The 21,329-nt window shown below is 50.2% G+C and overlaps 1 protein-coding gene and 1 long non-coding RNA gene across 3 annotated transcripts; both read right to left on the reverse strand.

Moving 5' to 3' along the window:
- Positions 1-2,216: 2,216 nt before the first annotated feature.
- C14H11orf86 (chromosome 14 C11orf86 homolog) lies at positions 2,217-3,926 on the reverse strand. Of its 2 annotated transcripts, none has more exons than XM_005595753.4 (2): positions 3,594-3,926; positions 2,217-3,046 (listed from the first exon to the last, which is right to left on the reverse strand). In XM_005595753.4, exons 1-2 carry the CDS (start codon positions 3,867-3,869, stop codon positions 2,975-2,977), a joined length of 348 nt encoding a protein of 115 aa, XP_005595810.1. In that variant the 5' UTR covers positions 3,870-3,926; the 3' UTR covers positions 2,217-2,974. The 2 variants fall into 2 exon arrangements, with proteins under 2 accessions (XP_005595810.1, XP_005595809.1); XM_005595752.4 differs by having other exon boundaries at positions 2,217-3,049.
- A 5,416-nt stretch (positions 3,927-9,342) lies between these two features.
- On the reverse strand, positions 9,343-21,072 carry LOC123568806 (uncharacterized). Its single transcript, XR_006692362.2, has 4 exons — positions 20,905-21,072; positions 17,047-17,169; positions 12,166-12,228; positions 9,343-9,437 (listed from the first exon to the last, which is right to left on the reverse strand). It is a non-coding gene; the product is annotated as an uncharacterized lncRNA (long non-coding RNA).
- Positions 21,073-21,329: the final 257 nt, after the last annotated feature.

The following is a 21,329-nucleotide window of genomic DNA, read 5'->3' on the forward strand; positions in this document are numbered from 1 at the left end:
CAGTCCTAGAAAGCTAACACACCCTAAACCTAGAGGAGTAAAGCAAAAAGGTTTCTTAGATCTCAATTCCATGGGTTGGCTGGGCTCAATTGGGTGGTTCTTCTGTTCCATGTTGTGTCAGCTGGGGTGAGCTAGGTTGCAGTCAGCTAGAAGCTGGGCTGGGGGCTCACTTACATGGCAGGCAGTTGGTTCTGGCTGTTGGCTGGCATACCTTGGTTCTCTTCCATGTGGCCCCTGACCTCCACATGGCCGTTCTATCAGGATGGCCCAGAGTTCTTTACATGGCATCTGGCTTCTAGAGGTAGAAACAGAGGACAGCAGAAACAGAAGCTGCAAGGCCTGGGTGGGGAAGTCCCAGAACATTACTTCCAATGCATTCTATTGGCCAAAGCAGGTCACATGGCCCATCTAGAGTCAAGGAAAGGGAAAATATACTCCACTTTTTTTTTTTTCCCTAAAGAAATGGGATCTTGCTCTCTAATCCAGACTGTAGTATAGTGGCACAGTCACAGCTCACTGCATCCCTGAACTCCTAGGCTCCAGAGATCCTCCTACTTTGGCCCCCCATGGACTCCACTCTAGATGAGAGGTGTGACAAGACAATGCATGGAGAGATGTGATGGGATAGATAGTTATGGACATCTTTGGAAGCAACCTACCAGAGTGTGTGAATGTTTGGGGGAGGCCTCCGCCAAAGACCCCAGAGATGTAGTCCCTGTTGATGGGGCTGCTGACAAGGATAGAATTCCTCTGTCTAAGCAGGAACCCTCCAAATCCATGAGCTGCAGGCTCAGCTCAGCCATCAACTCACTGGGTGACCTTGGGCCAGTCCCTCATTCACTGAATGATAATTCATTAAACACCTACTATGTGCCAGGCCCAGAACTAGGCACTGGGGTCCTGATAGTGAACAGACCAGGTTTCCGTGGAACTTTCAGTGTAATGGAAGAAAAAAGCCAGGCATTGTGGGTCACGTCTGTAATCCCAGTCCTTTGTGAGGCCAAGGAGGGTGAATCGCTTGAGGTCAGGAGTTTGAGACCAGCTTGGCCAACATAGTGAAACCCTGTTTCTACTAAAAATACAAAAATTAGCCAGGAGTGGTGACAGGGGCCTGTAATCCCAGCTACTCAGACTGAGGCAGGAGAATCCAGACCGAGGCAGGAGAATCTCTTGAACTCAGGAGGCAGAGGTTGCAGTGGGTCGAGATCACACCACTGCACTCCAACCTGGGTGACAGAGCAAGACTCCATCGCAAAAAAAAAAAGCACATAACTAGACAAAAAAAAAAAAAAAAAAAGAAAGAAAGAAAGAAAAGAAAAAAGCACGTAACTAGACAAACTAGTCAGAGTGTGACAAGTAGAACTGCTGGGAGTTGGGCTAGAGATTCTCTGAGGATAAAGAGGCTGGGACGAACTTGGAGGGCAGCGTCCTGGAGGATGAGAAGTCCTGCCCCATTCTGGGCCCCGTTTTCCTCCTCCAGACATTGAGAGGTGGGTCAGAGCTGTGAATTTCAATTCTGTCCCTTGGAGTCCTGGGGTTTCCCAGAGGCACCTCAGAGACTACTGCAGAAGAGGCTGAGAAGGGCATCTGAAGTGTAAGACCAGTAGGGCTCGAGGCTTCTGGTGGGCTCCTACCATCTAGCTTCCCAGCCAGGCACCCTAGGCTTCCTGGAACAAAATTTTCCCAGTGCCCCCTTGTTTCTGAATGGCCCCGATGGGGCCTGGTCTCTGGGGAAACGGAGAAGCCTCCCCTCTGTTTGCTGGACAACGCCCCCCGGAACAGATCCTGGACCAGAATGCTTAGCTGCTCCCTCACCTTTAACCTTGGGCCTGCTTGAGCCTGGAGAGCCCCAGGGACCCTGCAAAAAGTGCCAGTGTCTCTCGAAGAGCTCAGGTTTTTTGGGGTCAGACCCTCTCCTTCTGTGTGGCCCTTGCCTTTCTGAGCCTCAGAAGGAACCCTACCTCAGTGGGGTTAGCATAGAGGCAGGACACTGAAAGCCAGATCCTCTGAAGCTGGCCTTGAGGTCAACGCAGGGTGGGCGCAATCCCTCTAGGGAGAAATGTCCAGAGAAGTGGCAGGAAAGGCCCAGCCTGCTGGGGGATCCGCCCTGCCCTGGTGCCCCCCCAGCAATCATTCTGGGATGCTCTGGGCTTAGCCTGCCTCACAGGGGTCAGCAGGGGTGGGGGTCTGAGCCAGCGAGTTAGTCACCAGGCAAATTGTCGACTTTTTCTCAGCATCTTTATTACTGTGTTCAACTCCTATGCTGGACACTGGATGGGGTGGGGTGGGGCCGGAGATGCAAAAAACAAGAAATCCCTTCCCCACTCTGGGCCTCAGTGTGTCCCTGTGTCACACAGGGAGGAAGTCTTCCTCTGCTTCCTTCATCAGGACACCGTGAGGTTCAAAGGTTTTCAGGATGGGGTGCTCAGCCCGGAGGGCCACCCAGCTGTGGTCCTTGCCTCAGGGGGCTCACCATCTGGGAGGGAGACCTGGCCCTGGCCCACCATCAGCAAGTGATGAGAAGGGCAGTTGGGTCATGGCCCAGTGACCAGGCAACATCTGTGAGCCTCTCAGCCACGGGTCTGGTTTCACCAGGCTCCGTCATGGAAGTTGACAGCTGGTCGTGTGGGGCAGAAGCGTCCACAGCCTGCATTCTGGGCAGGCTTCTTCTAAACCTTCACAGAATCATAGTCCAAGGCTCCTACCCAAGCTCAGAGGGCAGACAGCTGAGCCTCCTTCTTTTTGACCCTGCTTGGGTATTCGAAGAGAGCTAGTATTGGGGTGGGAGGGCCTCAGCTAAGAGGGGCAGCCACGTGGCGACTCCAGTGAGCTGGTGGCAGAAGCCTCCTTGGGCCACCCAGCCATAGTCCAGAGAGCCGTGAAGAGGTAGGTCAGCAGACATGGCGGGCTGATCCAGGCACAGCAGGAGCCACCATGGCTTCCAGCACCTTTAGCTGATGGTGTCCAGTGTGGGCTACGGGGAGGCCAGCTGATTCGGAGTCACGCTGGGGAAGATGGCGACAAATCTCTCCCACCTTCTTCTTACCTGCTGGAAGACAGAGGTGGGGGAGGTCTCATGGACTGTGGTGGGCTAGATGTTGTTCCACCCACAGCCACGAGGTGGGGGTAGACCCGAGGGAGAGAAGCACTGCTCATTGGAGACCCTGTCTCTTAGAGGAAGGAGGCAGGGGCCAGGAGCCCGCAGCTCCCCACAAAGGGGTCCCTTTTTCCCTGGGGTGAGAGGGTCATACAGTGTACTTCTGGGAAGTTGCATTGGCCAATCTCCTTGCTTCCTGCTCCATTCCCCTGTCCAACATACTATCAGATTAATCAGCTAAAAACAGCACTCACCACATCGCCCTCCTCCTCTAAAACCTTCAGTGGTTCCCCAGTGCCTATGGGATAAATCCCAAATGCCCACAGGGCCCTCTGAAATATGGCTCTGGGGTATCTCTCTCTGAACCCTCATCTCCAGGCAGCTTGGCTGTCATCTTGGTACACAGCCTGGGATGGCTCTGCCTCTGAACTTTAGATGCCCTGGAGTCCCCACCCACCCGCTGTGGTACCCTCCATCCTTCAGCCCACAGCCATACCTGTTGGTACCGCCTCAGCCACCGCCGGCTGCTTCCTCGCTGGGCTTGGATCAGCTGCTGTGTGTCCCCCAGGCTCCCTGGCACCTGCTCCTGGGCAGTGGCATCTGGCCCTTCTGTGCCTCTGTCGAGGCCCTGGGACCTGGACTTCTCTCGCCCCTGTCTGAGGCTTAGCGCCCTGCGGAGTTGGCCCTCCTGGGCCCTCCCCCAGGGTTCCTGCAGCTTTCCATAGGAGGGTCGGGGCCCTCGCAAGGACTGGCTTCGCAGCCCTGTTCCCATGGCTCCGGAGGCTGCAGGCACAGACTGCTCCAGCCCCTCAGCAAGACACGGCCCTCTGAGGTGGCCCAGTGCCTCCACCTGTCTTACAAGAGATCACTTGGGGGCAAAGGTTGGTACTGCCAAGGTGGCTTTCATAAATCAAAGGGCAGGCCACAGGGTCAAACATCCCTGAGTCACCTCACCACTCTGCTTCCCCACCTTCTGGGTCAAGGAGTGAAGGACAAGGGGAGGAAATTGCCACTCCCTCCTTCCCCTCCTCCCCTCCTCCCCTCCTCCTTCCTTTCCCTTCTCCCTCCTCCTCCCTTCCCCCTCCTTCCTCCCCTCCTCCTTCCTTTCCCTTCCCCCTCCTCCTCCCTTTCCCCTCCCTCCTCCCCTCCTCTTCCCTTTCCCCTCCCTCCTCCCCTCCTCCTCCCTTCCCCTCCCTCCTCCCCCTCCTCCTCCCTTCCCCTTCCCTCTCCTCCTCCTCCTCCTCCTCCTCTAGGCAGCCTTCCCTGACTACCTCATCCCTGAAGAGTTTGTTCTCCTCTGAATTTCTATGGCCCTGGCATCCATTGACACTGAGCACCCATGGCTTAACAGAAAAACAGAATTGGGCTGGGCCCGGTGGCTCATGCCTGTAATTCTAGCACTTTGAGAGGCCAAGGCAGGCAGATTGCCTGAGATCAGGAGTTCCGAACCAGTGTCGCCAACATGGTAAAATCTCGTCTCTACTAAAAATACAAAAAATTAGCCGGGCATGGTGGCGGGCACCTGTAATCCCAGCTACTCGGGAGGCTGAGGCATGGGAATCACTTGAACCCAGAAGGCGGAGGTTGCAGTGAGCGGAGATCGCGCCACTGCACCCAGCCTGGGTGACAGAGCAAGACTGCATCTCAAAAAGAAATACGTTTTTCGAAAAAGAATCAGTATGTTTTTCAAAAAGGAAACTAGAACAACCACATTCACAAAGACAGCAAGGAGGATGGCCATTGCCAGGCACTGGAGGAGGGAGGAATGAAGAGTTTCATGGCTGTGGATGTTAATAAGGTGAAGAGTTCCAGAGATCAGTTGCACAACAATGGCTGAAATGGTAAATTTTATGTTAGATGTGTTCTACAATACTGGATAATTTTTTTTTTTTTTTTTTAAGAAACAAAAGGAAACACGACTGCTCCAGGCTAGGAGTCAGGAGGCCTGGATTTTTTTCCAGGCCCAGCGCTGCGCCTAATGTCCCAACAGCACAGCACAACCCTTGAGCACTCAAGCTCTGAGGACCGACTGCCTCTGCGTAAACTGTAGCTTCATTCCTTGCAGCCTTGTAACCTTGGGCACATTTTTCTCCTTCATCCGTAAGAAGGACAAATAACTTGGGTAATTGTTGTGCGTATTAAATGTGATCCACAGGGCTTAGCACACAGCAAGCCCTCGAACAAAGAGAGTTGGTGGTTGTATTAGTCCATTCTCCTGCTGTTATTAAAGAAAGATGTGAGGCCGGGAGCGGTGGCTCATGCCTGTAATCCTAGCACTTTGGGTAGCCGAGGCGGGTGGATCACTTGAGGTCAGAAGTTTAAGACCAGCCTGGCGAATATGGTGAAACCCCATCTCTACTAAAAATGCAAAAATTAGGCCAGGTGCAGTGGCTCACACCTGTAATCCCAGCACTTTGGAAGGCTGAGGCAGATCACAAGGTCAGGAGTTTGAGACCAGCCTGGCCAACATGGTGAAACCCCGTCTCTACTGAAAAAATATAAAGATTAGCCAGGCATGGTGGTATGTGCCTGTAATCCCAGCTACTCGGGAGGCTGAGGCAGGAGAATTGCTTGAACCCAGGAAGCAGAGGTTGCAGTGAACCGAGATCATGCCACTGCACTCCAGCCTGGGCAACAGAGCAAGACTCCATCTCAAAAAACAAAACAAAACAGAACAAAAAATTATCCAGGCATAGTGGTGGGCAACTGTAATCCCAGCTACTTGGGAGGCTGAGGCAGGAGAATTGCTTGAACCCAGGAGGCGGAGGTTGTAGTGAGCTAAGATTGTGCCACTGCACCCCAGCCTGGGCACAGAGCGAGACTCTGTCTCAAAAAATAATAATAATAAAAATAAGAAATACCTGAGACTGGGTAATTTATAAAGACAAGAAGTTTAATTAGCTCATGGTTCTGCAGGCTGTACAGGAAGCATAGCAGCTTCTGCTGCTGGGGAGGCCTCAGGAAGCTTCCAACCACGGTGGAAGGCAAAGCGGGGATGAGGCATCTCACATGATAGGAGCAGGAGAAAGAGAGAGTGGCAGGAGGGGCTGTATCCTTTTTTTTTTTTTTTCAGACAGAGTCTCACTCTGTCGCCCAGGCTGGAGTGCAGTGGCGCGATCTCGGTTCCTTGCAACCTCCACCTCCCGGGTTTAAGTGATTCTCATGCCTCAGCCTCCTGAGTAGCTGGGACTACAGGTGCCCACCACCACACCCAGTTAATTTTTTATATTTCTGGTAGAGACAAGGTCTTGCTATATTTCCCAGGCTGGCCTTGAACTCCTGGCCTCAAGTGATCTGCCCACCTTGGTCTCCTAAAGTGTTTGGAATAAAGGCATGAGCCACCGTGCCCAGCCTACACACTTTTAAACAACCAGATCTCACAAGAACTCACTCACTATCATGAAAACAGCGCCAAGGGGATAGGGCTAAACCGTTCATGAGAATCCACCCCCACGAGTCAACCACCTCCAACACTGGAGACTACAATTCAACATGAAGTTTGGTGGGGACACAAATCCAAACCATATCAGTGGTATTCACTGCTGTGGGCAAATCCTTTCCCCTCTTGGTCAGTCTCATCTGCAAAATGGGTTGTTTCTTTCTTATTTTTTTTTTTTTTTTTTTTTTTTTTGAGATGGAGTCTTGCTCTGTCACCCAGGTTGGAGTGCAGTGGTGTGATCTTGGCTCACTGCAAACTCTGCCTCCTGGGTTGAAGTGATTCTCCTGAGTAGCTGGGATTACAGTCACGTGCCACCATGCCTGGCTAATTTTTGTATTTTTAGTAGAGATGGGGTTTCACCATGTTGGCCTGGCTGGTCTTGAACTCCTGGCCTTGTGATCCACCCACCTCGGCCTCCCAAAGTGCTGGATTACAGGCATGAGCCACCGAACTCAGCCTGTAAAATGGGTTGTTTCAAATATAAGACGAAATCATGAGTGTGGATGCTTCTACAGGTGAGACTGCCATCAGCAGCTCTTTCCCCCAAGACAGGAAGCCTGGGGCTGGGCCAGCAGATTCCTCAGAATGGTTGTTTTGTTTTTTGAAACAGGGTCTCACTCTGTTGCTCAGGCTGGAAGGCAGTGGCATGATTTCAGCTCACTGCAGCCTTGACCTCCGGGGCTCAAGCGATCCTCCCACCTCAGCCTCCTGAGTAGCTGGGACTACAGGTATGTGCCACCAGGCCTGGCTAATTTTTCTATTTTTTGTAGAGATGGAGTTTCATCATGTTACTCAAGCTGGTTTCGAACTCCTGCACTCGAGCAATCTGCCCACTTCAGCCTCCCAAAGTGCTGGGATTTCAGGTGTGAGCCACCACGCCCGGCCTGAGAATGGTAGAATCTGAGTGCTGAAGGGATCCCATACATCTGTTCCATGCTCCTTTTTGTTTTATTTTGATTATGTATTTCTTTGTTTATTTTAGAGATAAGGTTTCTCTATGTTGCCCAGGCTGGTCACAAACTCCTGGTCTCAAGTGATCCTCCTGTCTCAGCCTCCTGAATAGCTAGGATTATAGGCATGAGCCATCATGCCCAGCTCCTTTTTGTTTTAACCACTGTTTTGAGTCAACCCCTTCACAGATTTCATTTAAACCTCACGATAGTCCTATGATGTGGGGATTGTCATCTTATTTTATAGATCAGAAAACTGAGGATCAGGGAGATTAATCACCTGGCTGGAGAGCATGCCCACTAAGTGGCAGAGCTGGTCAGCCACCCTGGTCAGCTGGGCTTTAAAAACCTGTGCTTCAATCACTCAGGTCTCCTTCCCCAGACTAGGCAGCAGACGCAGGACTGGAAGCCAGCTGTCCTGCCTCCTCCATGTTTGGGGTGCTGCAGAGGGCACCCCTATCCAGGGCCAGGGAAGTGCTGGCTGCAGCTATTGGCTCACACTAACCTTGTCCCCCAAGGCCTGGCCTTGCCCTCATCCTTTCTGCTCAGTTTCTGAATCTTCCTTGGGTGAAGGGTTGCTTAAAATCTGCCAGGCTCAGCTCCCAGAGGAGCTATGACAGGGCCAGTGTGAAGAGAATGGAAAAAAGGAGCCCTGACCTTCTGCCCCAGCCTGTCCCTAACACTGACTCTGATTTGTACCCAGGTCCTTTAATTTCAACGCTGACAACACTCCAAAGGTCAGTCCTGACCCTGGTTAAAAAGCAACAAAACCATTACACAATCTTCAACGCCCTCACTTCAACACACGTAGTCAACTCAAATCCCCACTCTCACAAAGGTCTGAGCCCAGGAAGAAGTGGCTGACTCACAGACTTTTGAGATGTGGTGGGATGAATCACTCGCTCTTACGTCAAGAACATAGCTGTGGAGTACCCTCTTGCCAAGCATGTAGTCTTAAAACAATTTCCCAAATCCACTGAGGAGAGGGAGAAAAATCTGTGTTCTCCTCCTTCCCTCCTCACTGCTTCTCTGCCTTCTTCACCTGGTATCTTAGACTGATTTGTGTTGCTGTAACAGATATGGGTTAATTTCTAAACAATCATTCATTTGATTCATGGTTCTGGAGGCTGGGAAGTCCAAAAGAATGGCATCAACCTCCAATGAGGGCCTTTGTGTTATGTCATCCCATGGCAGAAGGTGGAAGGGTAAGAGAAAGCAAAATTGGGCAAGGGCAAGAGGGGGCTGAACTCACTTTTATCAGGAACCCACTTCCTGATAATTGCAGTAATCCAGTCACCTAATCACCTCTTCGCCGTTCCACCTCTTGATAACTGTCATAATGACAATTGGAGTTTGACATGAGTTTTGGAGCAGACGTTCAAACTATAGCACCTGGCAAGCTCTTACTCACCTTTCCAAACTCTGCTTGTGAGTGACACCTCCCCAAAAAGCCTGCCCTGACACCTCCAGGCTGTGTAAGATAGGCAGTCCCCTTTACAGCCCACCCGATAACCTAATACACACAGTAACACAATCATACATGTCTGCCTTACCTCACCAGACTAGGTAACCCCTGAAGGCTAGAAGAACACCTTCACCTCTGTGTCCCCACGACCCAACACAGTAAATAACTGTTATTAAATATTGGAGACTATTAGTTGTCTATTGCTATCTAACAAATTACCCCAAAACTTAGAGACTTAACACACATTTATTATCTCAGTTTCTGTGGGTCAGGAATGGGGGCGCGGCTTAGCAGGTCTCTGGCTCGGATCTCTCAGGCCACAGTCAAGTCTTCTCCAGGTCCTTCTTGGGTGGATCTGCTTCCAAGCTCATTCTTGTGGTTGTTTGCATAATTTAATTCTTTTTGGATTGTGGGACTGAGGGTCTCTGCTTCTTGATTGTTGCTACTTGGGCCTCTCCAAAGACCATCTCACAAAGTGGCAGCTGGCTTTAATCAGAGCAAGCGAGTGAGAGCAAGAGATGGCGAGAAAGACAAGCCAGGATCTTTGGAGACTAACTGCAGAAGTGACATGTGAGGCCAGAGCAACTCCGTCTTGGATGCTAATCCACCACGTTGACTTCTTATTTTTTTTTATTTTTATTTTTTTGAGACGGAGTCTCGCTCTGTCACCCAGTCTGGAGTGCAGTGGCCGGATCTCACCTCACTGCAAGCTCCGCCTCCCGGGTTCACGCCATTCTCCTGCCTCAGCCTCCCGAGTAGCTGGGACTACAGGCGCCTGCCACCTCGCCCGGCTAAGTTTTTGTATTTTTAGTAGAGATGGGGTTTCACTGTGTTAGCCAGGATAGTCTCGATCTCCTGACCTCGTGATCCGCCCGTCTCGGCCTCCCAAAGTGCTGGGATTACAGGCTTGAGCCACCACGCCCGGCCCACGTTGACTTCTTATGAACCCCCATTCTGGGAATGCCTCTAAGATTTCTACCTTTTTTTTTTTTTTTTTTTTTTTTTTTTGAGACAGAGTCTCACTCTGTCGCCCAGGTTGGGGTGGAGTGCAGTGGTGCGATCTCGGCTCATTGCAAGCTCCGCCTCCTGGGTTCACACCATTCTGCTGCCTCAGCCTCCTGAGTAGCTGGGACTACAGGCGCCAGCCACCACGCCTGGCTAATTTTTTGTATTTTTAGTAGAGACAGGGTTTCACTGTGTTAGCCAGGATGGTCTTGATCCGCCCGCCTCGGCCACCCAAAGTGCTGGGATTACAGATTTCTACTCTATCTACTGTTACCATAAATCCTACCCATAGGCAGATCCATATCACATTCTTGCCTTTCCCTGAGGTCCCAAACTTCAATTGTCTTACACATTCCTGCCCTGTGGTATATAAGCCCTGGGTCTGGGGGGTCTATAGCATGGAGATCCACCAACACGTCTTGCCGCAGCGTGAGACACAGACTTGGCTGCTGTTCCGAAATCTGTATTAAATGTTTCTTTTTGGCTGGGTGTGGTGGCTCATGCCTGTAATCCCAGCACTTTGGGAGGCCAAGGCAGGCGGATCATTTGAGGCCAGGAGTTCGAGACCAGCCTGGCCAACATGGTGAAATCCGGTCTCTACTAAAAATACAAAAATCAGCTGGTCATGGTGGTGCATGCCTGTAATCTCAGCTACTTGGGAGGCTGAGGCAGGAGAATCACTTTAATCTGGGAGGCGGAGGTTGCAGTGAGCCTAGATGGTGCCACTGCACTCCAGTCTGGGCGACGGAGCGAGACTCTCTCAAAAAGAAACAACAACAAAAAAATGTTTTTTCTAAGAAACTGAATTTGTCGGCCTCTTTCTTTGGCCTCAGCTTCCTTGGGTTTTGGGGATAGGTTTACACGGACTTGCCGACCACAGAACATGGCAACCCATCACTTGCTTTATTCTGTTCCTTAGAGGCGAGTCGCCAGGTCCAGTCTACCCTCAAGGGGTGGAGATGACATAAGGGCGTGAACACCAGGAGGCTAGGATCATTGGGGACCATCTTGGAGATGGCCTACCACAGACACCAAGGATTCCAGGCCTCCTCCACTGCCTGTGTTTAAAGCCTTGCCCTTTCATGTACTGGCTATGTGCCTTGGGTGAGTGGCTTAACCTCATGTGTCTACAATTTCTCCACTATAACATGGGGATCATGCTTTATTTCATAAAATCTAAGAGGACATCTATGGAAAGGTGGCAGTATTTTATATACCATTAAGAAAGAATATCTGGGCTGGGCACGGTGGCTCACGTCTGTAATCCCAGCAGTTTGGGAGACCGAGGCAGGAGGATTGCTTGAGCCCAGGAGTTTAAGACCAGCCTGCACAACTTAATGACACCCTGCCTGTACAAAAATTAGAAAAAAATTAGCTGGGCCTGGTGGCATGTGCCTGTAGTCCCAGCCACTTGGGAGGCTGAGGTGGGAGGATGGCTGGAGCCCAGGAGGTTGAGGCTGCAGTGAGCTGTGATTGAAGCCACTGCACTCCAGCCTGGGCAACAGAGTGAGACCCTGTCTCAGGAAAAAAAATAAAGAAAGAAGGGAGAAAGGGAAAGAAAGAAAGAAAGAAAGAGAGAGAGAGAGAGAGAGAGAGAGAGAGAGGAGAGAGAGAAAGAAAGAAAAAGAGAAAGAAATAAAAGAAAGAAAGAAAGAAAGAAAGAAAGAAAGAAAGAAAGAAAGAAAGAAAGAAAGAAAGGAAGGAAGAAAGAGAAAGAAAGAAAGAAACCCATTACCCACTCCTTGGAAGGTACAGCCCCGTTTTAGAGAGGTTAAAATGTGGAGGAAAAAAGTGTGCCTTGAAAGTAACAAAACACAGTAGTATCTATTTCCTAAAGTGAAGTAGGAAAGAGATATTTCCTGTATCTATTCACGTAAATGGCTGATGTCATTTAAAGTTCTGGTGAGGCTTAGATAAACTGGAAGGCTGCAAGCTGGGACAGGCTACCATGTTCCTTATGAGTGAGCCAATGAAAGTGATCTACATCTACCTGCTGTGGGCAAGACCTTGTTTTGGTGAACAGAAGAGAATGAGAGACCACATCTGGCTTGGGGGAGGGGAAGATCTAGGCAGGCCTCTTGGAGGAGGTGATATTGGAGCCCAGCCTCAAGAGCCCACTCTCTAGAACCTTGAGAATCAGATATTGAAAGTCTGACTGACCTTGGAAGGCAGCAGGGGTGGGGCGTGCCCTCTACCCTGGGAGACTGACCTTTGTGAGTGCGCTTCACCTTTGCACCCCTCCAGAGCTTATACTCATCTCTTCTTCTCTCGGCTGAAATGACAGAAGTATAGTCAATGATGGGCCTGGAATCCAGCCCAGTTGAGTCAGTCCAGCACATAGAGTCTTCAGCAAATGTGTGTTCTACCCTCCATGGGTGGGGCCTGAGTCTTCACATATCCTCTAGGAGGATTAGACAAAATTTTAAACCTAGCAGTTAGTACTACTAGACTTTCTCCTTGAAAATATGATGCCCAGTTTGGGTGCGGTAGCTCATGTCTGTAATCCCAGCACTTTGGGAGGCTGAGGCGGGCAGAGCACTTGAGACCAGGAGTTCAAGACCAGCCTGGCCAACATGGTGAAACCCCGTCTCTAAAAAAAGTACAAAAATTAGCCTTGAGGCCGGACGTGGTGGCTCATGCCTGTAAATCCCAGGACTTTGGGAGTGTGAGGTGGGTTGGGTCACCTGAGGTCAGGAGTTCAAGACCAGCCTGGCCAACATGGTGAAACCCCATCTCTACTAATACAAAAATCAGCCAGCTGTGGGGGCACACACCTGCAATCCCAGCTACTCGGGAGGCTGAAGCACAGAAATTGCTTGAACCTGGGAGGTGGAGGTTGCAGTGATCAGAGATCATGACACTGTACTCCAACCTGGGCAACAGACTGAGACTCTGTCTAAAAAAAGTTTTTTAAATAAATAAAAAAATATGATGCCCACCAGAAGTAAGATGAGCGACTGTGCAGATATACATTTATTTAATTTAACATTGTTTGTGGGCCAAGTGCAGTGGCTCACACCTGTAATCCCAGCATTTTGGGAGGCTGAGGCAGGGGAGGATCACTTGAGGGCAGGAGTTTGAGACCAGGTTAGCCAACAAAGTGAGTCCCCATTTCTATAAAATTTTAAAAATTGGCCAGGTGCGGTAGCTCACACCTGTAATCTCAGCACTTTGGGAGGTGGGTGAGGGTTGGGGGGCGAATCACGAGGTCAAGAGATCGAGACCAGCCTGGCCAAGATGGTGAAACCCTGTCTCTACTAAAAATACAAAAATTAGCTGGGCGTGGTGGTGGGCACCTGTAATCCCAGCTACTTGGGAGGCTGAGGCAGAGAATCGCTTGAACTCGGGAGGCAGAGGTTGCAGTGAGCCTAGATCACGCCACTGCACTCTAGCCTGGGTGACAGAGCAAGACTCGTTTCAAAAAAAAAAAAAAAAAGTTCTTGTGTTTATCTTCTGTCCCTTATTCCCTCCTCACACCTGTACAAGAGTTGAGTTTAGCACATAGTAAATGTTTAATAGTCAGTGAATAGGAGTGCCCCAGAGGCCAAGCAGAGTCCACAGAGTCCAGTGGACACCACATCCATGGGGGAGGGAAAAGTTAAAGAGATGATACCTGGAACAGGTCACATTGGGGGCGTGGACCGAGAGGAGCAAATGCTGAGGAATTTCTGAGGCTTTGACAGTGTCCCTGGGCCAGGAAGGAAGATGAGGTGGTAGGAGGATATTGAGCCATTTCTGCAGCACTATGAAAAATGAGCTACTTTCCCAGATTAGTGTTGGGGGGCAGACCTCAAAGCACCCCATTTCAAAGCAGTGTGGTGCTACGCTAGAAATAACGCCCAGGGTGTTATGGGAGTCCTAGGAGGGCCCCTTACACCATGAGAGTGGCCTTGGAGGGCTTCCTGAAGGAGACAACGACTGGGTTAAGTCTTGAGAGAGAGAGAGAGAGAGATGACAGGAAGAGAGTTTATCAGGTGAATCTATTGAGAAAAGGAATCCCATGCAGAGGGAAACAGTCCAAGCAGAGGCAGGAAGCACGACGGGGTAGAGGAACGATGATACCTCATACCACTGGGGTGTAGGGAGGACAGCGTACCAGCAAGTTCAGACAGCATGGTGGCCAAGGCCGGGGCAGTTAGGAACAAGAAGGCTGGAGACATCTAGATGGATGGGAGCTCCCAGACAAAGCTACAGATCCTAGCCAGGCGCAGTGGCTCATGTCTGTAATCCTAGCACTTTGGGAGGCTGAGGTGGGTGGATCACCTGAGGTCAGGCGTTCAAGACCAGCCTGGCCAACATGGTGAAGCCCCATCCCTACTAAAAATACAAAAATTAGCCTGGTGTGGTGGCACAAGCTGTAGTCCCAGCTACTCAGGAGGCTGAGGCAGGAGAATCACTTGAACCCAGGAGGCGGAGGTTGCAGTGAGCCGAGATGGCGCCACTGCACTCCAGCCTGGCAACAGTGAGACTCTGTCCCAAAAAAAAAAAAAAAAAAATTAGCCGGGTATGGTGGCAGGTGCCTGTAATTCCAGCTACTCAGGAGGCCGAGGCAGGAGAATCACTTGAACCCTGGAGGCAGAGGTTGCAGTGAGCCGAGATCGCACCATTGCACTGCAGCCTGGGTGACAGAGTGAAACCCTGCCTAAAAACAAAAACAAAAACAAAACAAAACAACAAAAAAACAAAAACAAACAAAGCTACAGATCCCTCAAAACATAGCAGTTACTGTGAGCCCGGAAACAGCGCACCCCTCTGTGCTTAGAATCCAGAAGCCTGGCTTTACCCTGAGGATCTCATAAGGACAACCCAGATGTCCCCGATCCCCCCTCCAGAGATGACAAAAGAAAGATTTCTCCCGCCAGCATGGACTGAGCAGGAAAGGCATTGGCCAGGAGTGTTTGCAGTGTGGAAACTGCAAGTGTGTTTGGTGGCCCTGTGCCCTTGCCTGTGGCCACTCAAGTACTATTTTTGGCTTGCAGCGAGCCTAAATTCCAATGTTTGCCCCACTGTGTTCCCAGGCTCCTTTAACCCTATGGCTTCTCACCCCTAGAAATCACCCTGTCTTTTCAGCCTCCTCCTACTTTGGCTGTTCAGTCTGGACAATTCCACTGGGCTCATGGAACCCATCATGGGATCGCCACAAGATGGTCAGACCTTCCACCGGCCGAGGGGGACCAAGGGCTAGTGTCTCCCCTGTGTTCTTAGACTGCAGAAGTCTCTGTCAATTATGAGATCTGCCCTCTTCTGTCTCCGAGCCTCTGAACATGTCCCTAAGAAGCAAAGGGATGGGTTAGCTACTCCCAACGTGCCCCCCAGAGTTATTGGGGTAACACCAAAGCCAGCCTTTCACTTACCCACAGCCCAGCCTCTTAGGTGCAACTTCCTGTTTTTGTTTTGTTTTGTCTGAAGACTGGATCTCACTCTGTTGCCCAGGCTAGAGTGCAGTGCAGTGGCACAATCTCGATTCACTGAAACTGCCACCTCCCAGGCTCAAGCGATTCTCTCACCTAGTCTCCCTAATAGCTGGGACTACAGGCACACCCCACCACACCCGGCTGACTTTTTGTTTTTCAGATTTTTTCAATTTTTTTTTTTTTTTTTTTTTTTTTTTGAGACAGAGTCTGTCTCTGTTACTCAGGCTGGAGTGCAGTGGTGTGATCCCAGCTCACTGCAACCTCTGCCTCCAGGGTTCAAGTGATTTTCCTACCTCAGTCTCCCGAGCAGCTGGGATTATAGGCATTTGCCAGCCACCACACCTGGCTAATTTTTTGTATTTTTAGTAGAGATGGGGTTTCACCACATTGGTCAGGCTAGTCTCAAACTCCTAACCTCAAGTGATCCGCCCACCTCAGCCTCCCAAAGTGCTGGGAGGCATGAGTCACTGTGCCTGGTCTTTCTTTTTCAACTTTTAATAGAGATGAGGCCTCACATTCAGGAGATTGAGACCATCCTGCCTAATACGGTGAAACCCCATCTCTACTGAAAATACAAGAAAATTAGCCAGGCATGGTGGCGCAAGCCTATAGTCCCAGCTACTCAGGAGGCTGAGGCAGGAGAATCGCATGAACCTGGGAGGCAGAGGTTGCAGTGAGCCGAGATTGAGTCACCGCACTCCAGCCTGGGTGACAGAGTGAGACTCCGTCTCAAAAATAAAAAAAAAAGAAAGAAATGGGCTCAAGTGATCCACCCACCTTGGCCCCTGCAAAGTTTGGGATTACAGGCATGTGCCACCACACCCAGCTCCCACTCCTGTTTCAAAGCCCACTTGCTCAAGTCTCATGCCCCTAAAGCCTGTGGGAGATGCCTCACCATGGCCACATCCCTTTATCATGGTGCCAGGTCCATACCAGGGCTGATGCCCACAGGATGGGGCAGAGGAAGAACCTCCTGACCACTTTTAGCCTCCCAAAGTGCTAGGGTTATAGGTGTGAGCCACCGCACCCCGCCCAAGAACTAACTTTTTTTTTTTTTTTTTTTGAGACGGAGTCTCGCTCTGTCGCCCAGGCTGGAGTGCAGTGGCGGGATCTCAGCTCACTGCAAGCTCCGCCTCCCGGGTTTACGCCATTCTCCTGCCTCAGCCTCTGAGTAGCTGGGATTACAGGCTTGAGCCACTGCGCCCGGCTTTTTTTTTTTTTTTTTTTTTTGAGATGGAGTTTCACTCTTGTCATCTAGGCTGGAGTGCAATGGTGCGATCTTGGCTCACTGTAACCTCTGCCTCCCAGGTTCAAGTAATTCTCCTGCCTCAGCCTCCTAAGTAGCTGGGATTACAGGCGTGCACCACCATGCCCTGCTGGTTTTGTATTTTTTTAGTAGAGATGGGGTTTCACCATGCTGGCCAGGCTGGTCTCGAACCCCTAACTTCAAGTGATCCGCCTGCCTCAGACTCCCAAAATGCTGGGATTACAGGTGTGAGCCACCGTGCCCGGCCCAGCCCAAGAACTTTTTAGAGTGTTAGCTATTAAGAAATAATAAAGCAGGCCTACACTCCTACCGTTAGGGCAGCCCCTCAGCTACTCTGTAAGGCCCTCCGGAACATCATTTCCCTCCCAACACAGTCCTGCTGCCTGTGTTCTCTGCACCAGAGCTTCACCTTGGCCAGCCTTCCACAGCACGTCTCAGCTCCTCTGTTTGGCTTCAGCTTCTGCTGCAACCTCCCAGGAGCTCAGCTAAGTTTTCCAAGTTCCCCAGATCTCAAGAATCAATTGAGAGCTTGCTAAGAGGAAAAGAAAAAAAAAATAATTGAAAAGATTACTAGGCCCCACCCCAAATTTACTGAATCATTATCCACAGGGGTGGGTGTGGGTCCAGGAATATGGTTTTGTTTTTAAAGGGCCCTGGAAGATTCTTACCATCCAGGAAGCCTAAATAGTATTTCTCTAGCCTCTCCATTGGTCTTTACACTGACTCCATTAGAACCACTTGGAGAGCTTCTAAAACTAGCACTGCAGTGCAGGGGGTCTTGTTTCTGAAACACCAGGGCCTTCATCTTCATTCTTCTCCGCAGAAAGCCAATCACTGAGACAACAATTATTGCCAAGGAAGAAGGCTTTAACTGGGTGCTACAGCCTAGGAGATACAAGATCAGTCTCAAATCCATCTCCCTGAGTGACTAAAAGCAAGAGTTAACATATGCCGGGCGCGGTGGCTCAAGCCTGTAATCCCAGCACTTTGGGAGGTCGAGATGGGTGGATCACGAGGTCAGGAGATCGAGACCATCCTGGCTAACTCGTTGAAACCCCGTCTCTACTAAAAAATACAAAAAATTAGCTGGGCGTGGTGGCGGGCGCCTGTAGTCCCAGCTACTGGGGAGGCTGAGGCAGGAGAATGGCGTGAACCTGGGAGGCGGAGCTTGCAGTGAGCTGAGATCCGGCCACTGCACTCCAGCCTGGGCAACAGAGCGAGACTCCGTCTCAAAAAAAAAAAAAAAAAAAGAAGAGTTAACATAGAGGGAAGAAATGTAACAATGTGTAAGAAAACAAGAACTAGGGGCTGGCACTCATGCCTGTAATCCCAGCACTTTGGGGGACCGAGGCAGGTGGATCACGAGGTCAGGAGTTCGAGACCAGCCTGACTAACATGGTCTACTAAAAATACAAAAATTAGCCAGGCGTAGTGGCGGGCACCTGTAATCCCAGTTACTTGTGAGGCTGAGGCAGAAGAATTGCTTGAATTCAGGAAGTAGAGGTTGCAGTGAGCCGAGATCGTGCCACTGAACTCTAGCCTGGGCGACAGAGCAAGACTCCATCTCGGAAAAAAAATAAAATAAAATAAAAAGAAAACAAGAATTACGGAGAAGGAAGCAAGCAGGGTGAATGTGGGTTCTGGCATCTTGTTGTCTGGATGCCTTGATCTGATGAGTTTCCGTTTTCTGATACTTTTTTTGAGAGGCCTGAGTGTCCTTTCCTGACAAAGGAACTCAGATAAAACAAATGTTAAATTTCAAGCTTTAAACCAAAAGGGTCCATTTCTATGTTTATTAAAAAAAAACAAAACTATCTATGAGACTATTGCATCAGTTTCGGTCTCAGTCCCCAGGGATGGATTAAAGAGGCAAAGGTGACTCAGGTATTCTGCTGGTGATTCTAAGACCTCTGAGTTGGTGATTAATATGCATAAGAGCAATGGGATGGGGCTCAGGAATCTGTGTTTCCCACCTTGTCCCCAGGAGATTCTGTTGCTAGTGACACAGAAGCCCACACTGAGAAATGCTTTTCCTTTTTCTCTTCTTTTTCTTTTCTTTTCTTTTTTTTTTTTTTTTTTGAGAGTTTTTCACTCTTGTTGCCCAGGCTGGAGTGCAATGCGCAATCTCGGCTCACCACAGTCTCGGCTCACTGCAGTCTCCGGCTCCTGAGTTAAAGCAATTCTCCCACCACAGCTTCCCTAGTAGCTGGGATTACAGGCATGCGTCACCACGCCTAGCTAATTTTGTATGTTTAGTAGAGACAGGGTTTTGCCATTTTGGCCAGGCTGGTCTTGAACTCCTGGCCTCAAGTGATCCACCCACTTTGGCCTCCCAAAGTGCTGGGATTACAGGCTTGAGCCACTGCATCGTGCCAATTTTCATTTTTTTGAGATGGAGTTTTGCTCTGTTGCCCAGGCTGGAGTGCAATGGCACAATCTCAGCTCACTGCAACCAATTCTCCTGCCTCGGCCTCCCAAGTAGCTGGGATTACAGATGCCCACCACCATGCCCAGTTAATTTTTGTATTTTTAGTAGAGATGGCATTTCACCATGTTCATCAGGCTGGTCTTGAACTCCTGACTTCAGATGATCCGGCCTCCCATTACATTCAGATGATCATGCCTCTCATTACAGGCATGAGCCATCGCGCCCAGCCCATTTTAAATTTTTTTTTGGGGGAGGGGGGACGGAGTCTCACTCTGTCACCCAGGCTGGAGTACAGTGGCATGATCTCGGCTCACTGCAACCTCCACCTCCCGGGTTCAAGTGATTCTCTTGTCTCAGCTTCCCGAGTAGCTGGGACTACAGGTGACTGCCACCACACTCGGCTAATTTTTGTATTTTTTTAGTAGAGACGAGGTTTCACCACATTGGCCAGGCTGGTCTTGAACTCCTGACCTTGCGATCTGCCCGCCTCAGCACCCCAAAGTGCTGGGATTACATATGTGAGCCACAGCGCCCAGCCCCATTTTAAAAATTTTAAAAGACAGAGATGAGGTCTTACTGTGTTGCCAACTCTGGTCTCAAACTCCTGGGCTCAAGTATTCCCCCCGACTCAGCCTCCCAAAGGTGAACTGGGATCTTAATCCTTGTTCTGTTACTAAAATAGCTGTATTGGATCCAACCAAAGGTTGGGGTTCTTCAGGACCGGTGGAAGGAAGGACAGGGAAGTCGGAGTGAGAAAGTACTTATACAGGAGTCTGAGAGAAGAGTCAGATCTCTCTAGGCTCAATAAACAATTTCTAGTTAGCAAGATGTTCTCATAGTCTTTGACTCTCCTTTTTGGAAGCAGATTTTTTTTTTCTTGCCCTTATTACCATCTGATGTATTATATTACATATCACTATTAATTAATATATATTAATCTGTCTGCTCTCTTTTGAAGGCACGATTTTGGTGTGTTTGGTTAATCCCTTATCTCTGGTTGGCACTGATCCCAGTTTAGGAAGTGGTAAATGAAAGTTAAAATCTGGCCCCCCCCCCACCCGCCCCGATTCATGCGAAGGTGAAGATTAAGCCTTGAAGCTGAGTCATTGCAACACCCTCTTCCAAAAGAATAGCTGTTACTACATTAGGCATCAGCCAGATCCACACGGAAAGGTAAAAAGCCTCAGGCATCTGGGAAGGGCTGCCCCCACAGATCATTCACAGGTAAATTCTTGCTGGCCTCCCATAAACAAGGACAGGTCAATTGTAGCTTCAGGTCTACAGTCTAAGTTTAGCTCCTAAAAACTCAATAAGAATGTCATCACGAGCTTATTTTCCCAGGTGCGGAACAAAGTCAAGACTCTACCTACTCAGAGACATCTGCATAACTGACTCTTCCTTTACTCTTTTTCTCTTCAGACATTCATCTTATCTTACGTGGATTTACCGGGCACTAGCTAAAGTCCCATAGGAATGTTAACTATTGTCCTAATCGCCTACTTGCCCTTCTTCCTACATGCGTTCCCCTCACTCCCCCTTTAAGGAAATGCATAAATACGAAACCTCCCGAAAACCTCTTCGGAAAAACAACCACAGAGGTGTCTGTGGTTCGTGTTTTTCCCGAACACGCCCTCAAACTGGATTAGTAAGCCTCGATGATAGAGGCTTATGCCTCAGTCACTCGTTCCACTTGTCAAAGCTTTCCTCTCGTGTCTCAAACAAGCCTTCCAAAGCCCCTAGGTCCTGAGCAGCTTCGCTCTGCAGATTACAAAACCGAGACTCAGAGGTTAAGTTGCTTGCCCAAGGTCACACAGACGGACTCCAGACCCCCATAATCACCTACGTAGCTGCTAAAGGACACAGTCATGTAACCCATGTGGCACAAGCGCCTTCTCCTTTCTCCTGCCCTTCGCTAACGTTAGCTTTTCCGGCGACCTCTTCTCCGCTCGCCAGTGCGTATCTACGTCTAGCCGGGATGCCTGAGCCCCAGTGCGATCTGTTATGCTTGCAGCTTCGGGAAACACGTGCTACTCGGGTGAATGAATCGAACGTCCCCACCCCCGCCGACAGCCAATAACTGCAAGTTGCAGCCCGGCCACTTCCGCCTATTGCGGGCGTCGGCCAGGGTCCGGCGGCCCACGTGAGGCTCCCGAGACAAGGGAGTAGGCGGTGGTGCGCCAGGGGCGGGCTCTCCCAGCCTCGCCACTAATCCAGGCGCTCGCCGGGGACGGGAGGGGCGGGGCTGACGTGGGGCGCCAAGGCTT

This window comes from Macaca fascicularis, chromosome 14 (genome assembly GCF_037993035.2).
Source record: "Macaca fascicularis isolate 582-1 chromosome 14, T2T-MFA8v1.1".
NCBI lineage: Eukaryota > Metazoa > Chordata > Mammalia > Primates > Cercopithecidae > Macaca > Macaca fascicularis.

Bases quoted from the DNA above. Each gene is read 5' to 3' on its own strand.
- C14H11orf86 (XM_005595752.4), bottom strand. From the start codon at position 3,869: ATGGGAACAGGGCTGCGAAGCCAGTCCTTGCGAGGGCCCCGACCCTCC. The intron at 3,050-3,593 runs GTATGGCTGTGG...TCTGTCTTCCAG, and splicing joins GGCTGAGGCGGTACCAACAG to CAGGTAAGAAGAAGGTGGGA.